The 20,142-nt window shown below is 46.3% G+C and overlaps 1 protein-coding gene and 1 non-coding gene across 4 annotated transcripts; both read right to left on the bottom strand.

Annotated features, from left to right (window-relative positions):
* Window positions 1-223: 223 nt before the first annotated feature.
* Window positions 224-19,293, bottom strand: LOC119400062 (scoloptoxin SSD20-like). 3 transcript variants are annotated; one of them, XM_037666984.2, is made up of 5 exons: window positions 18,957-19,291; window positions 16,437-16,531; window positions 14,974-15,180; window positions 2,732-2,845; window positions 228-987 (listed from the first exon to the last, which is right to left on the bottom strand). In XM_037666984.2, exons 1-4 carry the CDS (start codon window positions 19,019-19,021, stop codon window positions 2,736-2,738), a joined length of 477 nt encoding a protein of 158 aa, XP_037522912.1. In that variant the 5' UTR covers window positions 19,022-19,291; the 3' UTR covers window positions 228-987; window positions 2,732-2,735. The 3 variants fall into 3 exon arrangements, with proteins under 3 accessions (XP_037522915.1, XP_037522914.1, XP_037522912.1); XM_037666986.2 differs by lacking the exon at window positions 2,732-2,845 and having other exon boundaries at window positions 226-987; window positions 18,957-19,293; XM_037666987.2 differs by lacking the exons at window positions 14,974-15,180; window positions 16,437-16,531; window positions 18,957-19,291 and adding an exon at window positions 3,423-3,549 and having other exon boundaries at window positions 224-987.
* On the bottom strand, window positions 14,563-14,634 carry Trnap-cgg (transfer RNA proline (anticodon CGG)). The gene has a single exon. It is a non-coding gene; the product is annotated as a tRNA-Pro (tRNA).
* Window positions 19,294-20,142: the final 849 nt, after the last annotated feature.

Raw genomic sequence — 20,142 nt, 5'->3', positions numbered from 1 at the left:
TCCTCTTCTTTTTTTCCAAGCTGCTGTGATGTCGTGAATAATGCATCTGTAATCTTGCACTCTGGAGGAGGGCCACCTAATTTTTTTGACTCAGATGCGTAATTATAGCTGAAGAAATGCATCTTTCATACGGTCGATGTGGGACGGTATATGCGAATTTATTGAGCATTTGGTCGGAGTAACTGGCGCAGGATCTATTTACAGTTACACAGAAGTCGCGCATAATTACAAAAAAATACGAATACATTGAAGCTTAACAGCAGAGCATGTAGATAAGATAAAGAGAGAAGACCACAAGAATAGCTTTTGCATATATTCACAATTAAATTCAAAGAAACATTACGCAGATGACAGGCATAATAGGTCAGTGTCAGCGCAATTGCGATAATCGTGTGAGAGAACGCTTTAAATAAGACTAAAGGTATGTGGACTGCTTAAATCGGTAGCAAATTCTGCTTTATTTGATGCATCTTCGTGGGGCGCTTAAAAACTTATTGATGCCGTAAATGCAACACTGTTTCCTACACTTTTTACAAACACGTGTTTACCGTCAACAATACGTTGCGGTACAATATTGAAATTGGTATTAGATTGGCCTTGAATGTTTCCATAATACATTAGAATGACACTTGAAATCTTGCAACTTGATTTCTACCTATATATAACCAATAAGCTATAGAATGTTCGCAGTGGAGTTACTCGCGCCAACTTTGCATAGATCTACAACAGTGTGCACTTCCGATGCCGTCCACATACGGCGCTGCGATCCCCATCGTCGCGTGCGGTGCCGGAAGTGACGAAACACGCTGGTGGGTGTCAGTCTCCGTCCACGAAGTTGTTGGTCTGTCGCCGGAAGTCGTAGGTAGCGTAGATGCGGTCGCCGCTGCTGGCCTCACCGAAGGTGCGTGCGATTGCCATGACGTCACTGGGCGACCTGTCCTCGACCTCCGTCTTGTGGCCGAAGAACTTGAGCGTGTCCACAACTTCCTACAATGACGTGCGAAAGAGATTATGACGATGGCATATATGGTAGTTAATGGCTCAATGGCCAGTGATGGTCAAAGAGCACCAGGACAATGGTTAGAGAGTGATCAGTGATAGTGCAAAGGGGCTGTATGAGGGCCTAATATCCCGCGCGCTAAAACTGCGTAAAACTTGTGTAATTAATAAAATCATCCCAATGAGGTGAAATGGCCTCGGTCAGTTAAAAATGTGACATGGGTGATATATACCAGAAGATGACGCAGTACGAGGGCACTACTGCCTCGGAAGGACCGTTGCAAGCAAGCGTCGTGCGAAGGAGTGGCTGATGTGGTAATTACAATAAGCAACGATGGTCTCTATTAGAATCCACACTGAAATAGCACGACGACATGTAAGCAGATAGTCTGTTTAATCAGGTTTTGTTGTATACGTTGTAGTCCACATTCCTGCTATCCTTCCCAATTGATTTTCTTCATTGGAACCACTATTGTTATATACTGCTGTCTGTATGATCCTGTGCTTGCTGCGACCACGTTACCACACAAACTTCTTAATCCCATTTACCAAATTACCTTTCTGCCTCCCCACGGCGCCCTTCCCTCCTCTTGTAATCCAGCCTGACACTCTTCATGACCGGCGGTTGTCTTGCCTTCTCGCTACATTCCCTACCCATGCTCATTTCATCTTGATTTCAACGAAGATGTCCAAGAACAAGACCGGTTCAATCGGAGAAACATGAGAGAGGCCTTTGCCCGACGGTTGCTGTAGTCAGACTCCTGATGATGAAGGTGATGATGATCTGTATGATACTTAAACAACGTGCGACCGGAACTACACTTAGAGGTAGCAACAGGTGAAACAGGTCACTACAAATTTTGCACAAGGACATGAAGACAGATGCATGCGTGGATAGAACTTCATTTAGGTACAATAGGTCACGCTGGTTTCTTAGCCCGAAGCGGGCAACTCCCACGTTGGAACTGAAAGGCCCCAGGATTTATTTTTACTGTGTAGAAACGTGACATATATTACCGATGCCCAAAGGGCTTGTTATGCGCTCAATGATAGGTGATTTGGTAAGTCAGTTAACATTGGGATTAACCCTTTGAGACGCTATGCACACAATTCTTTACACCACTTGTTTTTGCTATTTCTATCAACCAGGCGCTAAGAAAGAGCAAGACATATGGAGTTTTGGGTGAATTGAACCTCCTGCATAATAAATTTGTCTTCATTTAACTTCATTTTGCAGTGTACTGTTGCATACAATCACTTTGCTGATGGCACTACCACGTTGGACGAGTCGTTCGACATGCCGCTTCCTGTGAGCCACGTGAAAAGTATAATTTTTCTTTGCTCAAAATGGAGATAACCAAAAATGATTTAGCAGTACATTTCTAGCCCGAGATTTCTGTTTATGCTAAAACAGAGCCTGAATGACTTCATGATAAATAGGTATTTATTTGAACTTAATTAGGATTATTTACTATAACACACATAAATGAACATATTATGACATTATTTTTTGTTGCAATAGAATACTGAGTGCCTTGAAATAACTTTGTACCGATTTGACACATCCACAGACAGTTCTTGAAAGGTGGCGCCTGAAAGGTCTAAAGAAATGTATGTGAACAAGTGCACACGCGCAAAAACCAGTGCCAGTTATGGTGCCGTGGCTTCACACTGATCTAAGACAAGAATCGACGAGTTAGATGGGGGTTAGTGTGAAGAATTCACGACTCACGCGACTAACGGTGCTCTCTGCGTACAGCGTGCCCGGTACGAACTGGTGGTGCAGCCGACCCCAATCGGAGGCCTGCTTCACCGTCTGGCCCATCCATAGCACACGCATCACAACCTACGTGAATGGGTGAGGAGAAAACAAAGGTCTATAATACTCGTGTGGTGTACAGTCTCAGTTTCAGTTTCAGTTTATTTACTTTCATACAAAACATACGTGCTTACATAAGTATACAGAAGGAGGTCCCAGAGCATTTGGCTGAAGGGGGACCTCCTGTCAGAAAAAAATGTGTGAGAGATGTATAAGTAAAATGCAACTATGTCAACAGCGTGGTAAAAGTTGACATCCGATGTCCGAAGCATCCGATGTTTCCCAGCGGAAGGAATACGGACGACATAAAAAGAGTCACAAGGAGTTTTAGATGTGAAGCATCTTATAGCGGAGTTCAATCCGGTGGTGGTGTGCGGCGTGACCACCCATACTGCGCATGCGCAAGCCTTCTCCCACTTCCCCTCTCCCCTCCCCTCTAACTTAGCCAGAGAGAGCTTCGGTGTAAAACGGCAAAGATGTATCCACTATCGCTTGTTCTGTCTTCGCTGCCATTGACTGCACGTGTCAAAGTGCTCTGGCAAGAAAGATGCTACCTTCGTACCGTGACATATCGTGTCTCGAAAAGCACAGGGTAATGTCTCACCTGGGCAATACCGGAAATGATTCGTCCGCCGCCGCTAGCCGAGGCAGCCATGGCGACTCCGTGCCCGTCTCGCAGCACTATACACGGAGTCATCGTGGAAATAGGCCTCTTACCCGGCTCCACCTGCGCCGTAAGTTGCATACGCCCAACAATTCAGGGTTCATATCCCTTTTCAAGTCGCTTCTTTAGGTGCCCAAGAAAAGTGTTCAATGAAACTTTTTTCGCCCTATTTCTCACGTCTTCAGGAAAACTTGACGCTAGGTACTTGGCAGCAGAAAGGAATAACAATTCTCAGGGTGTTCCTTATCTAAGAGAATTTACCGCAGGTTACATGAAAAGTTAAACGAAATTTGTTCCACCTACAGGAGTTACTGCTGCTTTTTCGTACATACTACGCAGTGCAAGCAGCAGTGACTCTTCTTATTCGCCATGTTCTCTGCGATGTCAGTGCACGTTAAAGAACACCAGATGGTCGAAATTTCTGGAGCCCTCCACTACGGCGTCTCTCATAATTATATCGTAGTTTTGGGACGTAAAAACTCCAGATATTAATATTAATAATTTTATTCTTGTTATTTGTCACAAAGGGGACAGTCTAACATGCTGAGGGCATGGGTTGGCATCTTGATGATTACAATGTATATCGACTGCACATATAACGAACTATTTACCTACATCGAAGATATGCAAAATCACCATGAAGTATTTTTGATGTATAAAGTACTTCATAGATTAAATTACATGTATATAAACATTTTTGTGATCCCCTTTAGGTTTGACGTACCAGGGTTTGACTGTAACATGAATAGTAATAAGTGAACTCAAAGTATATCAAGCACACTTCTGAGCGTTTTTGTTGTTGGGAGGATAAAATCACTACAATTGAATCACCGTTAATTTTCACGTACCCTGACTTCATTTATAGGATCAATGCAATTTTTCTACATACAGTCAGCATGAATCGGACTTCGCATTCTAGGATGATTTCTGAATGCAAGAGCGTCCATTATCAGATGACTACGACCGAAGGACCGCAAATTGTTGTACACCTTCAAGGTACTTCGATTACAGGGGTCACTTCATTGTAAGTGTAGTACAGCTGGTACGGCACATCATAGAGCCGGGTCGTAAGGAATACTTCGCTATACTGGCCATGTCTTTAGCGAAGAGCTTAATTGTACAGAAAACGTGTATTCCAATGCGCAAGAGGCTTTGCGAGCTGGCGCAAGTATGATAGTAACGTGCTGTACATTTAAATGATGATAAAAAATATACGGCTGGTTGATTTCCAGAGAGAAAAACAACAACTTAGGCGGCCTGAATGTTTCGTTTAAGTGTCTTTAATGGCGCTAACCCCTAGCGTTTGGTGAACTTTTGGTTCATGTTGGCAGGCTTTTTGCCGTCGACTTGCATAGCTTCGTTGTAATAATTGTTGGGGCTTACAACCAAGATATAATTAGGAGGGATGCCGTAGTGGAAGGCTACAGAAACTTTGACCATCTGGTGTTCTTAACGTGCGCCTAAATCTAAGCACACGGGCCTCTAGCATTTCGCCTCCATCGAAATGCGCAGCCCATGGTGGGGATTTGGTCCCGCGACCTTCGGGTCAGTAGTCGAGCACCATGACCACTAGACGACCATGGCGGTTGTATACCTTCAGTGTGCATACAAAATTCACTAGAACCGGCTTGTTCCCCATCGTCCACTAGTTAGCTTATGAGTAACATAAGATTGTTCCGTGGTGGGTATGTGTCATCGTGATTGCACAAATCCACAAGAAAGCAGCCCGCTCTTTCACTAAGCTGATTCAATAAATTTGCATATATTATCTTCAGTGTTAGTTTGCCGTTATCGTTACTAAACTTATGCTCCGATATCATACGAGGGTGGTCTGAAAAGTTCTCAGCCTCAGTAAGAATCACGCGAGCTAGAACTTGCAGCACTCATGTGCACGTTCATACAAGTGTCAGATGAAACGCCATCTGGTGCCGATTAGCAGTTTCGCTTTCACAGTTGATCACAGTGGGTGTAGTGTAAAGCACCGTAAGGCATGGAGAAGCTTGAGTACCGTGCGGTGATAAAGTTCTTTGTAAAAGAAGGTTTATCTCCGAATGAACTTCACCAAAGGTTTGTTAAATTTTACAAGCAAGATTCACCTTCATACTCCACAGTCAAGAAATGGGGCTGCTGAGTTTAAGCGGGGGAGAGAGAGCATTCAAGATGACCCGTGTGAAGGGCACCCAAAAAGTGCAACAACTCCTGAATTGATCGACCGTGTGCGTGATATGGTTTTGGAAGACAGGAGAGTGAAGTTGCGCGAAGTTGCCGGGGCTGTTGGCATCTCAGTGGAACGTGTAGGTCACATTTTGCATAACGAACTACACATGAATAAGCTCTGGGCAAGATGGGTGATGGGTGCAAGATGGGTGGGCTTATATCAGTTCTTATTTCTTAATGGCGTTTCATAAAATTCTAGCCAACCCCAACTTAAGGTTGGCTGGGGTGAATTCCGGTGTGCTCCTTGAGAAACAATGTGCTAGGTGCTAGTGCCATAAAAAAATATTTATCATGTCGACTCGCTTTCGCACCTGATTGCGCAGCGTCTTGGACAGGTTGTACTGGTCGAATTCGTAAGGCAGATCGAAGTCTCGGATGACGTCGTTGAATATGACGCCAGTGCTTGGAAGACATTACCATCGATCCGAACCTGCGTGCCGTAAAGACGAGCATATTGTCATTTTTGACCACACAAAACAACTCACGAAAACCGCTTTCTAATTCTGATAAAACCTTTTACCGCTGGAATGAAAGTTAATGCCTGATAACTCTAATAACATAGGGACAAAGAGAACCAAGCTGCACAGTTGGGCAATAAAGACTGCGAGTGTAGGTGCAATATAAGGATGAAACAGGCTGGACGCATTTACTACGTATTCTTGTTTCTGGCGCTAAATACATATTGTGGAAAGAGATTATAGAGGATAGACGGGAGAGTGAAGCGCCACGCTACCAAATGTTTCATGACAGTATGAACTGCAAAAGTTCGACTTCCGCGCACGCGCAGTAGATCTAAGATGTGAGGTATATTAACATGGTTTAGATAGGATTCGTTCAAGCAAACGCGTTTCCCGTCGACTACAGTGCGATGGGTGTATCGCTGACGTAATCAGACAACTTTTTTTGCGCAAGCTATAAAAGTACTGGGCACGGCGAAAAAGGACACATGTAGAACAAAACATCGCAAACTATCATCTGTTTCATGCGGTGCTGAGCATGAGATGTACACATATACTACACGCAGGCGCAGAGATGCCCTGGCTACCCAAGCCATCTAGCATGGTCCATCACGCTTAAACAGAAAAAAGTTTAGCATGTTTAACCCACTGCGCCATTGTCAGGTTTCTCTTTAGACGTGTGGGAAAACGTGATGAGTTTGCTATCCCACATATTTTATTTATCGTTGTTCGCACATGGACTACAACAGACGCTGTCACTCTTTCCGGTATCTTAATCTCCCGCGCTCGGCTCGAACGTGCGGAGCAGCTGAGGCGCAACTTGGTTGTCGTCTTCCAGACGCTGACGGCTCGCCATAGACGTAATAAGACCCTTCTTTTCTGATACAGAAATCTTTACAACAGCTCTTCACAGGATGGACGGAGTCGCGCCTCAATCTGGACTACTTCGTTGTAACGGAATTTCACTACAACGTGTGTTTCGCACATATACGAAGCTCACCAGGAGTTCAGTGACGAAGAAACCGCGATGGCGTCCCCATCTGGCGCAAGGAATCCGAAGTGAGCGGTACCCTCGCCCAACGAGCCGTAGAAGGGGGAGCCGTAGTAGCCGGGGTCCTGTGAAGGGCCCACGTGAGCCTCGATTGTGCTCGCTATCTTGGCAATGGTCTTGGCTGACATCGCTTCGGCCAGAATCTGCGAGAGCGGTGGTGTTTCACACATTTGCTCCTTGTCGATGCAGATTTTTTTCTTAAGCTGGGTTCAATAGTGCAAAAGCGACCAAGGCTATGAAGCGCAAATCACGCACTTGCCAATGTCGAGTCCGCGAGAGCCGATGAGGCGTAAAGGCATGGGTGCTGACGAAAATTTTGCTTGGGCAGTGCATCAAAGCCTGCAGGCGTTTATATCTGTGATTTTCTCTAAATTATACAACCTGCAACAGCACATGCACATCTCAACCTGCAAACGCTTTAAGAAGCTAGACCATAGAATCAACTGTCTACAAGTATTTTATGAACAGTAAGTAGCATGCGAACTTATGGAGCTATCGAATATTCATTTCCAAGTGCTACAAGTTATGAGGAACAACGTTGTCTACGCTTCAAATAAACAGAAAAAAAAGCCATACCGGTGCTTCAATTTCTACATGATGGTTTAAACCACAAGCAACAGCAATGAGCCAGAACTGATATCGGATTTCATATAACGTCTTCGATGCGTTTAATGTATCGTGGTCGACATGTGATATCATCTCGTATAAGGGCTCGGAGTGTGCAAAAATAGCTCAACTATGACCGAGCGCCAGCATCGTAAACCATCCGTAAAGAGTGAATAAGGATTTCTTAGGAACGACAAATCAGATTTAGGATAAATGTGCGTACCGTATTTGGCATAATGACATAGCAAAGAACGTTAATACATCATCCGTAGTAAAGTATTAACATCGTATATCAAGGAATGTGTGTGAAGGCAAGAGCTTTAAATAGAGCAAGACGGACTTGCAGAGAAGACTGCCTACAGAAATCAGCATATCGGCTGGGATATGGAGATGTGTTTGAGCATTGAGGCCTCATCGCCATTGAAGTGACTAGCATTATATTTTACGTGACTGTTCGCAAAGGCTGCTATGAGATTTCGTGTGCAGTTGGCGAAGTATGCGATGACACCGTCACGCATCTTCACTGTTCTGATTTCCCTGATTTGCGCCCACATGCTCGAAGCCTTCACTTTTGCGAAATTAGCGAGTCGGGACTAGTTCGCTGAATTTTTACATGACTGAACAACGAGAGCGGACGAACGGCGACTAGAAGAAGAAGGTTAGCGCCTGGAGTGGCGTAGGCAGAAATTTGTTTCGGTGGGGGCATCTCTTTGATGCTAAGTGGAGACCGGGCAGGTAAGTGTGGTCGAGTGTCATTTTGTGCTCTGTATCCCATGGCAGAAAAAAATTTAGAGAGGAGCACGTGTCCGGTGTGCCACCCCCAGGCTACGCCACTGAGCGCCGGTGCTGTAACTTTCTAGTGTGCTACGGTCTGCGCTATTCGTTCAAAATTTACACTTTCAGTTTGCGTTTTCATTGTCTTACCGGGTCCACGTCGGTGAAATGCGGGTCTCCGAGCTCGTTGCGCCGGCAGAAGGCAAACTTGAGTGATTCGACAAACCGATGCGATGTCATGCTGTCGTCCGGTATCCAACCGTCAGGGTGCACGAAGTGGCCCATCACGCCTGCGTATGAGAGGGTGGGGGCCATAGGTTGGCAAACTCACTCTTGAGTCGACTCACTCAGACTCATATTGAGCCGTGAATTTGAGTCTGAGTGAGTCCGGGTGAGGAAAATTTCCGTGAGACTGAGTGAATTCGGATAAGGAAAATTTTGGTGAGTCTGAGTCGGAGTGAGCCCAAGACCGGAAATTTATTTCTGAGTGAGTCTGAGTGAGCTTCACATTTTCTCCCGACATATGGTCCAATTTACTCAACTTCAGCATTACTGTCAGCCTTATGCCGGCTCACGTTTATACTCACCGCTACTCACACATACTACAAAGCACTAGCTTTCTTACGCCATCTCAATATTTATTGATGAGAGGCGTGAGTTACGGAGCGCGGGGCGGGGGGCCTTTTTACTTACCTCCGGCTAAACCTTTCGCGGGAAGTTGTTGATAAAGATATCTCGTGTAAGTCATCTCTTTCAATAAAAGTGTCCTTACTGGATTACAACCATTGATAACTCGTATTTGAAGGTACGTGATTAAAAGGCGCCAAGTAGAGCACCAGTTATGTGAGGTTTTGGTACTAAGCGAGCATTGACGCTATCGTCGAAAAAGTTAAGTATACGCTAACGGACTCATGAGTCGACTCATTCAGACTCACTCAGGCTCAGATTAAGCCATGAGTCTGAGTTTGAGTGAGTACGAGTGACTAATGTTTTTGTGAGTTCGAGCCCTAGTGAGTTCGGTTGGGGAAAAGTTTAGTGAGTCTGAGTCTAAGTGAGTCCGAATGAGGAGAATTTTGGCGAGTCTGAGTCCGAGTGAGTCCTAAACAAAATATATTTCATGAGTGAGTCTGAGTGAGCTCCACATTTCTTGCCGCTCCATGGTGCATGCCACGACTTTTCTTTATGTCGAGCTATGAGGTGCGCTAGAGAAACCCTACGCTGTGTTCTCTAATAGATGTTGCATGAGATAACTGACTATAGTCGGTTAGAACCTAAAGATAAATGCAAGCTCCGCCCCCAGCCATCTACGTCCTGCCCAGCGACAACGGGCATAAATGTCCTATCCAATGGCAGTTGATCATTTACGTGACGTCATGCCCCTCTCGCGGATTCGGTAACGGCGACTTTCCCATGCAGCTTCGTGTCGCTAGTTGTCGGTCGAAAACTTGAACTTCCTGGCAAATTTTAGCAAAGATTCCGACTGCACTGCTCAGCGAAACGTAGCAGTTTACGAAGGGACGACGAACTTTTCATTCATAATATGCCTGGTATTTACATCAGCAGCGAAAAAGTATTTTTGATTAGAACGGAAACCACCTAGCACGACTCTCTTGCACAGATGAATGACAGGCGCGCCGCAGTCCTGAGGGCGGAGCTTTTATTTGTTCTTATGTTCTAACGGACAATGGAGACATTTGTTTGCTAATATCGCTAGAGCGACCCATTACACTGTGACCGCTCAGCTATCATGGTGCGGAGATCATGGTGAAGGTGGATGTGATAGTAATGACACGAGTGACACCAGTAGAGGCAAGTGGAGGCAGTACCCCCTTCATTTTAACCTGCGTTCCTGCCCGTAAGTCTAGGTAATTTGTCCCTTAAATGTCAAAGTAATGTAATGCGCGTCTCTCACACAGAGGCTTGTCATGTCTTACAAGAAGTCTGGTTGTATAACTTAATGCATTACCAAGCGTGTAGCAGGCCTCCCCCTTAGAGTGTTAGAGTGTGCAACATTCTGGCAACTGTTGGCAATGAGCTGAGCATAAAAACAAGTATTAACACTACAGACCAGATTGTTTCGACTCTCGCACCCACTTTTAGACATAATCTTGGCTCCAGCATTCATCAGTCGGCGCGGCCAGCGCTAGGGGCTGCGTGCTTGGCTACCTCATAACTGACGGCGAGGCAACGCTTGCGGCCAGCACAGTCAGCATGCGATAAGGACAGGCCGGGCATTATCGGGGTCTTGAGTTCTATGGCTGCCCCCTGTAAGTGATGAAAAGTCTGGTCTATACCGACTAGAGTTTGGCAGCACTTTTCTTGTTGAATGGAAGGGAGGAACCAAGCGCCACAGTTCGGTAGATCACGTATTTATCTCTTTCACATGGAACTACGTATTCAAAAGAAAACGTCACGAATACCCGAACTTAGAGCGAGTGCGTTTCTTGGAAGGCTCAGAACGATTATGAGCGCATGAAGTCTCACTGAGGTATATACGCGTGTGAAGTTGCTTCCTCACCGAGCACAAGTCCAAGGTAGAGCCCTCCAGCGGGCGGTCTGAGCGCAAGTAGGGTGTGACCTCCGGGCAGCGCGTAAGCAATGGGCGTTGTAACATTCACCCGATAGGAGACCAGGTCCTCTTCCGTCAAGAAGCCCCCTGCGCAATTGTAGATGAATAATCCAGGCACACGTAAGAGCAGTAACTTGTAAGAATAACTTATACTCGGTTACAACCTAAGAAAAGAATGCCTGCTCCGCCCACAGCCATTGCTGTCCCTCCCAGAGAGATTTGCATAAATGCTCCATCCAATATGGCTGACACATTTTCGTGACGTCAAGCACTTCTCGAGCGTTTCAGGTCACTGACTTTCTCAGAGAGGCCCATGTTTGTGTCGGTGGTTGTAGGCAAAAAGTTGAACGCCCTGGTAAACTTCGTCAGAGGTTCTGGCATCGCTACTAAGTCAAACATAATGTTTTCAGTAGTAACGACGAACCTTTAATTCTTAATACCCGTAGTATTTACATTTACGGTTCGAGCGAACACCACCCCACACGACTGACCTTGAAGTCCAGGCGCACCGCGGTTCCGTGGGCGGAGCTGCCATCTTAGGTTGTAACCGAGTATAGTGCAGGAGTGCTTTGATCTGGGCAAGTTGGTGCGATATCTAGCAAAATTAGTCAGCACAAATGACGAAAACATCAGAAAACGTGCGCACACTGGGCCAGTGCAGGACACCCAAGACTTATCCCGTTGGAAGCTCAGCACTGGTGCTCTGTGTGCATCTTTTCTTATGTCCTCACCTTTCGTGTTGAATTTGCAGCATTTACTACACTTCTAAAGTTTTACATAAGATTGTTTTCGCTAGTTTCACGCCAGGTCAGTGCCGCAGTACAAACGCCGGTTTAACTTCCCTAGCAGCACGGAACTGACACAACTTCAAGTGCCACTTGTGCCACCGACTGCAACCTTACAAGTGGAGCCATCACCTTCTCTAGAATTGTCTTAGCCAGCTTACCTGCCGCCACTTTATTGTAATCAGACACTTCGTCTTGATGAAGTTTAAATTAAAGATATAATAAAGACTACCTAACCTTGCGGGACTTCGTCTCTCCGTGGACGGACAAAACATTTTTTCATTTCCGGACAGGTCACTACGATTCAGATCACGAAATTTCATTATTCGTCGGAACTTTGCTAAGCACATAGGAGCGGTACCTGCAGTGCAAGTTTTTCTTACATACATAGATACATACATACATACATACATACATACATACATGCATACATGCATACATACATACATACATACATACATACATACATACATACATACATACATACATACATACATACATACATACATACATACATACATACATACATACATACATACATACATACATACATACATACATACATTAAACTAACAATGGCAGGCAAGAACACCGACTGATACGTTAGTAAACTTAAGTATCGCAAGCTTGTCTTCAACTGCTTATTCGACATGAGGTATCGATGTGAACTCTTCATATTGTAACGAAGAGTAACGCCATAGTGGGGCATCCTCTCAAGCTCCATCTAGTGTATCTGTCTCTAACATGCTCGTGAACGCCGCTCGTGCTCCGGGCCCGTGAATTGAGCCGTTAGTTGAGCTACCGGTCGACCATTACGGCAGCGTCCAGTAAACACGTTTATACAATATATCTGGATATTGGTGTAGTATAAGCTTCAGCGACCCACCTGCCGCTTGCAAATCGTTGGCGAGAACAGCAGCCAGCGGTCCTTCGTAGACGGACGCCTTCCCCTGGGAGAGGTCGTAAAGCGTTGCAGCCAGCGCCTTCTGCACCAGCGTCTCGCCTGCCTTCAGCGGTCGCCCGTCTCGCCAGAAGATGTCGCTGCGGGAGCTATAGGGTTACTGTCTGTGCTCCCTAAGAGAATAGAGTTTCGTTATATACACTATAGACGGATATCTTGCGCTACTGTCTATGGGAGCTGCAACGCATGTCACTTCAGCCAGCGTGGGAATGGTGGGTAGTACAGTAAAAGCTCGTTAATTCGACTCCCATTAATTCGGAAAATCGGATTATTGAGACCCGTTCTCTGGTCCCGGCAAGCATACGTATTGTTCAATGGGATAAAAGTCTCGGCAATTCGGAGATATTTGGCCGCAAACCGGTTAGTTCGGACGATTCTCGGAGCGCGCTGAGCGCGAGTCGCCGCAAGTGTGTGACGCAAAGATGCGGAAACGGCGTTCGCCGACAACCGAAACATATATGGCGCAGTCTGCATCGCCATCTTCATCAGCGCGAAACGTATGGCAACGACGGTAACGACATTTCGGGTTAGAACGTTTCGGGTTAGAACGTTTCATTGTGTACAAAGTCACGAGTGGCGAAAATTGCGTCTTTTACGCCGCTCTTATGCAAAGTAAGTAGGATTTACGTATTCATCAAGAAAATGAAAGTGTATTGGCGTAATATACATTTGTTTATTGTTTTCTTGATACTTTCGATAATTCGGAATTCGGCCATTTTTTCCGGGTTCCGTGAAACCCGAATTAACGAAATTTTACTGTACATGGATTTGCTTAAGCTTCGTTCTCTCGGCTCCGTGCAGCTTTTTTTTTTACTTTTAAAACTGGTAATTATTAAACAAACGTTCAGCACTCCCACTTCATCGCCTCAGCTCTTTTGGACCCAATAATTCAAATCAGCTCTCGAGCTCGATGACGAGCCATGTTTTTTTTTTGCCCGAAACAAAAGCCAAAGACAACAGCAAAACGAAGTCAAAGGTGTGTTCGAAGCAGCAAGCAGGAAGACGAGGCAAATCCATGTACTACCCGTCAACCCCGTGGCGCTGAACGGCCGCAGCGCCACATTTCCCTCTAGTACTAAGTATTGTAGGAAGCTTTATCCTTAAGGGAAACATATGCAGTAACATTAGTTTGCAAGATCCACGGCCTTTCGAAGCTAATGTATACATACATTATATATATATATATATATATATATATATATATATATATATATATATATATATACGACGACGAAGAGCGAAGAAAGCAAGCCACAGTGCGAGCGACAGCCACGCGCCCCGAGCTTGCGCTTGCCTGGATCTTGGCCCTTGACGTCCCTCGGCGTTCTAGCAGCTTGTACGTGAATAAATCACGTGACTATACATTATATATATATATATATATATATATATATATATATATATATATATATATATATATATATATATATATATATATATATATATATATATATATAAACAGACGTTCTGTGATTGCAAGCAAGCGCTGGCGTCACCAAGAGAGTGAAATGCAAAAGAAGGAAATAAGATGACTCTTAAGGGCTCGTTTTTTCGTTATTCTTTGTTAGACACATTATTATAATGAGAACTAACAGACAATAACCCCAAGGAAAGTAGGGGGCGGGGGTGTTACTTAGTAAAGTGGCCGAAAATATACCTTGCCGCCGGCAGGGACCGAACCTGCGACCTTCGAATACCGTGTCCGATGCTCTACCACTGAGCTACGGCGACGGTCATCCTGCCGTCCACTATATGGGGTATACATGTACATTTTAACCTAGGAGTCTTAGTCAGCGCCGATCGCAGGCAAGGCGTCAATTACTTTCCTTGGCATTATTGTCTGTTATAGTTCTCCTTATTAATGAAATGCAAAAGCAAACGTTTCCTCTCGTTGTATGCTCGAGTAGTGAACGTTGAAGTGTAATAGCTTCTGTCCCCTGCATCAATCTATAATTCTTTTTGCGTTCACCTATGTATTCAATGCTACACTCACAACAGTGCTACGAAATACAGTTAAAAAGCGTTACAGGGCTCCCTTTGATTTGCTCCAGAAGTAAAGATATAGTTAACCAATAGACGGAAAGTCGTACCGCAGTGGACTGGTGCCGATCTCGGGCTTGGAAGCGATGATCTCGGCCAGTTCGGGGCTGACCGGAAAGCCGTCACGCGCCAGGGCTATCGCGTCGACGAAGAGGTTGGCCCAGGGCACTGTGGTGCCGGTCACGTTTAGTATCGTCTCCAGAGCGGCCATCTGCCCCGGCACGCCTACGTACATGGCTGAGCATGCGCCAGGAAGGTTAGCGCGAATATCGCTGCTATACATACACTCTGCTAAGAAACGGAGCATTTGGGTCGTCTTCTCTTTCCCAAAAGAATTTTAGATGTGAAGCATCTTATAGCGAAGTTCAATCCGGTGGTGGTGTGCGGCGTGACCACCCTTAGTGCGCATGCGCGAACCCTCTCCACACATCTCCTCTCCACACACACACCTCTTCTCCCCCTCCCCTCACCCCCTGTACTCTCCCTCTCTCCCCTTTCCCTTTCCCCTGTCTCCTTCTCCACTTCCCCTATCCCATTTTCTCCTCTCCCGTTCTCCCCTCTCCACTTCCCCTCTCCTCTTTCCTCCTTTCCCCTACCCCTCTGAAACGCGGGCTCTGCATGCCGAAACGCTGCTTCGCATCACCTCATGGTCCCTTTAACGGGAGATGGTGTGATTGTTTGTTATCCGCCTAGCGTGGCTTTCCTTTAGAGATGGCAATATTGCTCCTAAAGAGTAATTAAGCTAGATTACTAATTACTTTTCTGGAAGTGTCAAACTGTAATTAAATTACATTACAAATTACAGGTGGCCGAAAGTTAATAATGTCACATTATGACTATTTTGAAAAGTAATGAAATTACTTTCAAATTATTTTAGATGAGCCGTCGTCCTCTCCTCTTCTATGGAGTTCGATGGCCGCGGCATTCCAGCAACGTTATTCAAGGCTTCGCAACGAAGTGGACAAAGCACAATACTTCCCCTTCGCTGTGGAGTGATCGCCAGCGAAGTGAACGGTGTGCAGTACTTGCACTTCGTTGTGGCTTCATACCCCAAACAATCACACGAAGTGTAGCACTCGCACTTATTTATGGCGTGATACCCAATGAATTGTGCGACACAAAGTATCCCCAACGAAATGCACGGAGAGCAGGACTTGAAATACGTTACGGCGTGATACCCAAGGAATTACACAAAGTACATGCAGTAATTACACTTCGTCGTGGAGTGATCCCCAACGAAATGCGCGGCTGAGTACTTGCGCTGTTATGGCGTGATATCCAACGAAGTGCAGTACTGGCACTTAGTTATGGTGTGATACCCAACGAACTGCGCGAAGTGCAGTATTTGCACTTCGTCGTGGAGTGATGCACAACGATACGTAGGTGCTGGAATTGCTGGATGGCGCCCAGCAAGCGCTTCCGGTGAAGAAAATGGTTTCGGCAACGAGGATAGCAAACGCGACGATTACAATCGCCGTAACGAGGCGACTCACCCTTGGTTATGCGGCCGATTCTTTCGTAGGACTTCCAGTTGGCGGCCACCGGTGCAGTTTCGCGTCCGTCAACGACGATTGCTTGCTTGTCTTTCCTGAATCAAATCGAACTAAATCTTTAGGATACTGCTGATGCACGTTTGTGGGACGAGAAAAATAAATCTGGTAGTACAAAAATAATACGATACGCCACTGCTACCTCTCCGTAGCCGAAAGCGCTAACCACTGCTGCCGAGTTGAGTACTGCTGCCGTCGCTATAGATGACAGTGATAAGCGGCCGTGCACGCGATCGAGCTCAGCCTGAAGGCTGGTTCACTAGATGGCGCTGTAATCGCTGCAGATCGCTGTGCTCCCTTCGCAGCCGCTCACACCTCCTTCGGGTTGTCTGGGGCACCGCGTTCCGTGTACTACACAAAGCTCGCGCATTTGCACATCGTAATTGCTTAGGTAACCACATCGTCCTCTGTATAGAGGCACCTAAGGGGACACTGCGGGGAGTTTCGATTTGCTTCATCGTAGCCGCCATCGCAGGTACCTGCTCGTCCAGAAGGAATGAAAAAAAAAATACACCATCTCCCACTCAAGGAAACCATGAGGGGATGCGGAGCAGCATTGGGGCGCACACCAAATTTTCGTTACGTTCACTTGGCGTTTTCGTTAGTGTGTGAGGTTTGTATTAAGTGCTTGTGTTATCATGACGTTGTGTCTGTGCGTTGCTTTCCGTTAGCGCCGAGTGAACGAGTGGCACCGACGTTGACGTTACAATTCGTCTGAACGGGGGCGAAGCGAGAATGACGGAAGCCGACCGAGCGCACGCGCTTATATACGCATGAGATAGGGGAGTGAGAGGAGAGCGTGGGTTACAGGCTGTATTTGGCTGCGGCGCGGCTGCATCACGTGGGAGGAGAGGCTGCGGCGCGGCTACATCACGTGGGAGGAGAGGCTGCGCAGCTGCTGCAGCGCGGGGGAGGAGAGGAGAGAAGGCGACCGAACATCTGCGTAAAGGAGGAGAGTGGAAGAGAGAGTAGGCGCATGCGCAGTGGAGCGCGGACACCACCACCACCGCCGGACACAGCCCCGAGCAAGAGCTGCTTCGCATCTAAAGCATTTATTGACAGTAAGGAGTCTGTGGTGTGGGGCTAGCTTGTTTCTAGCAGTGCTGGCTGCCCACAGTCCAGGGTGCCACAGGCAGTTGCCGCTCTGTGTGCGCTGAGCTGTGTAATAAAAATGCATCACAGCGTGACAAGCAGTTTCTTCTCACAGCGATAAACCGATAACAACCGATAATCCGCTGAGAAAGTTGTTACTGTTAAACGATATGCAATGCAAAACGATACGCGAGTGATGACGGTGCGAAAAGACATAACGGGGACATCATATTCGGATAGAAGCACATTTAAAAGTATCTTTCCTTCACTTGCCGCCATTGCAAATGCGCGCCAAAATTCGATGAGTGCGCCGTTTTACACTGACACAAGATCGAAGAATCTCGTTTAATGGGTTTAAGGCTCGTCATATCAATACTAGCGGAAGCGCACGCGTGAGCCAGACTTCGTTTGCATGAAGAAAGAAATGAAATGCTAAGTGTGCCGTATTGACGCGTGGCGTTGCCATTCCGGAACACGCACAGAGGAGTTTTGCGCCTCTTTTCCGCCATGGTGAACCCTTTCACTTGATAGTTGGACCTTGCGTTTGGTTCTGTTTCGCTGTGTCTACATCTGCACGCCTCCTCATCACATACGTTAATTTGCAATTGCAATTGAATGTTTACTTATCTTTCAAAGAAAGAAAGGAGCAGTCACAAAAAGGTACTACCATGAGCAGCTTGACGGGGTGACAGCCCCCTTAGAATGACAGCAACAGACAGCGCGTATGACAAAATAAATAATACGAAGAAACAAATTGAACAAAAAGGTACGCAAGGAGTATGGATACACTCTAGTGGAATATTGCTGAACATTGGTACAACAGAAAACCTTGGCGTAAAAATAGTTTTAGCTAGATGAAACAGCTAGATTACGTAAAAAAAGTGACAACGGTGAACTAAGGCAACATATATAACCATCGCGAACATTGAAATGATGTGTGCAAATAGAGAGTCTAAAAATATGAATAATGTTGTAGGCTATTCATATGAACATATCACGAAGCTCTTTTAATGTTAAGTTTGCAATTTCAACGCCTTTCTTTTGCAAGTGGTTTAACAGTGATGGTGGCTGATAACCGAGCATTTGCCTCCCATAGTTGGTACGACTAAAATAATGTTCCCGTGACGTCATGTGCGACATACCAATACGGTAGAAATTTGGGCTTGATGATATATCATCGTCGAGGAAAATAGCGCTGGTTGAACAAGGACGCAAGAAGAATACGCACGACACAGGCGCCGTGTTGTGTTTTCTTCTTGTGCCTTTGTTCATCCAGCGCTTTCTTCGACCACCAATACGCAAAACGGGACATCGGCATATATTCACCAGGCCTGTACTCAAACGATTGAACGCACTGTGCAATGCACTCACCAGCTGTAGTAGATGGCGAACAGTCCGCCTCCGATTCCGCAGCGATTGGGAAGGGCGACGCACATGCAGAGGGTCGCCGCGACGGCAACGTCACCCGCAGTACCGTTCTGGTTCAGGATGTTCCTGTACGATGAGGGAGACACGTTTCATATGGTCTCGTGTCACATCTGTGTAGTGCTCGGTGACTGATATTCAGAGTGCGTGGCTTCAAGCGGTGAGGGTGGCGGTTGTAGCGTTTGTGACGCATGGCGACTGCATCCGGTAAGCGGTCGTTCAGTCTGTGGTTCTCAGTGACGTTGGCGGAGCCCAGCAATCCTTGGTAACGCACGCCCGCCAGCTCCAGCCACTTAGCGCGGCACGGCACGTGAGCACAGTGTCTTGAAGCCATGGCGAGCAGCGCTTCCGCCGGCGCCACCAAGAACCACAGACTGAACGGCTGTCTACCGCGGATGCTGTTATCACGCGTCATGAACGCTCTCCCTCTCACCGTAACCATCACTGTTAGGAGCCACGTGCTCCGAGTATCGCGTTTTCAATCGCCGAGCACTGTTACTGTACGTACTGAATCGGAGTAATGCAAAAAGCTGGGTGAGTTGAAATGGATGCATAATTTTAAGCCATCTAGGATAACGACGGAAGGCACTAACATTCTTTGTACACTTCTAGCATGCAGTGTTTTTGACCCTTTTCAGCGTAGAATAAAAGTTAGCGCGAAAGAGCCTGATGGTGCAGGACCAGCAAATAATTTAGCGATTTATTGGGGAGAACACCGAATGTAAGGTTGTACGAGCGACTCTTTGACCCTTGTTGGCTATGAGCCACTGGTTCTAATAACTGCAGCAGCAAGAGTTATTTAACTTCACCTGCTCATTATCATCATGGGCCTGACTAAGGTCACTGCAGGGCAAAGGTTCTCCCCATGTTGCTCCAATTAACCCGGTCCTGTCCTTGCTGCGGCCACAATATCACCTCAAACTTCTCAATCTCATCAGTCCACCTACTTCTGCCTTCCCCTCGCGCGCTTGCCTTCTAATAAAATCGGGTCTGTCACCCTTAATTACCACCGGTTGGCGCTACCTGCCTTACCCATGCCCATCTATTCTTCGTGGTTTCGACTAAGGTGTCCTTAACCCCTCCAGCTCGGAGACTGCTCACGCTATAATAGCCCCACTGCTTGTGCTCTCGA

The sequence above is a fragment of the Rhipicephalus sanguineus genome, chromosome 7 (genome assembly GCF_013339695.2).
Source record: "Rhipicephalus sanguineus isolate Rsan-2018 chromosome 7, BIME_Rsan_1.4, whole genome shotgun sequence".
Lineage (NCBI taxonomy): Eukaryota > Metazoa > Arthropoda > Arachnida > Ixodida > Ixodidae > Rhipicephalus > Rhipicephalus sanguineus.
This window is presented reverse-complemented; position numbering and strand designations above follow the sequence as displayed.

Coding starts and splice junctions, on each gene's coding strand:
- LOC119400062 (XM_037666984.2), bottom strand. CDS start 19,021: ATGTGCGTCGCCCTTCCCAATCGCTGCGGAATCGGAGGCGGACTGTTC. Junction 15,181..16,436: donor AATCGGCCGCATAACCAAGG/GTGAGTCGCCTC, acceptor GCGCATGCTCAG/CCATGTACGTAGGCGTGCCG. Junction 2,846..14,973: donor GTACGACTTTCCGTCTATTG/GTTAACTATATC, acceptor CCATTCACGTAG/GTTGTGATGCGTGTGCTATG.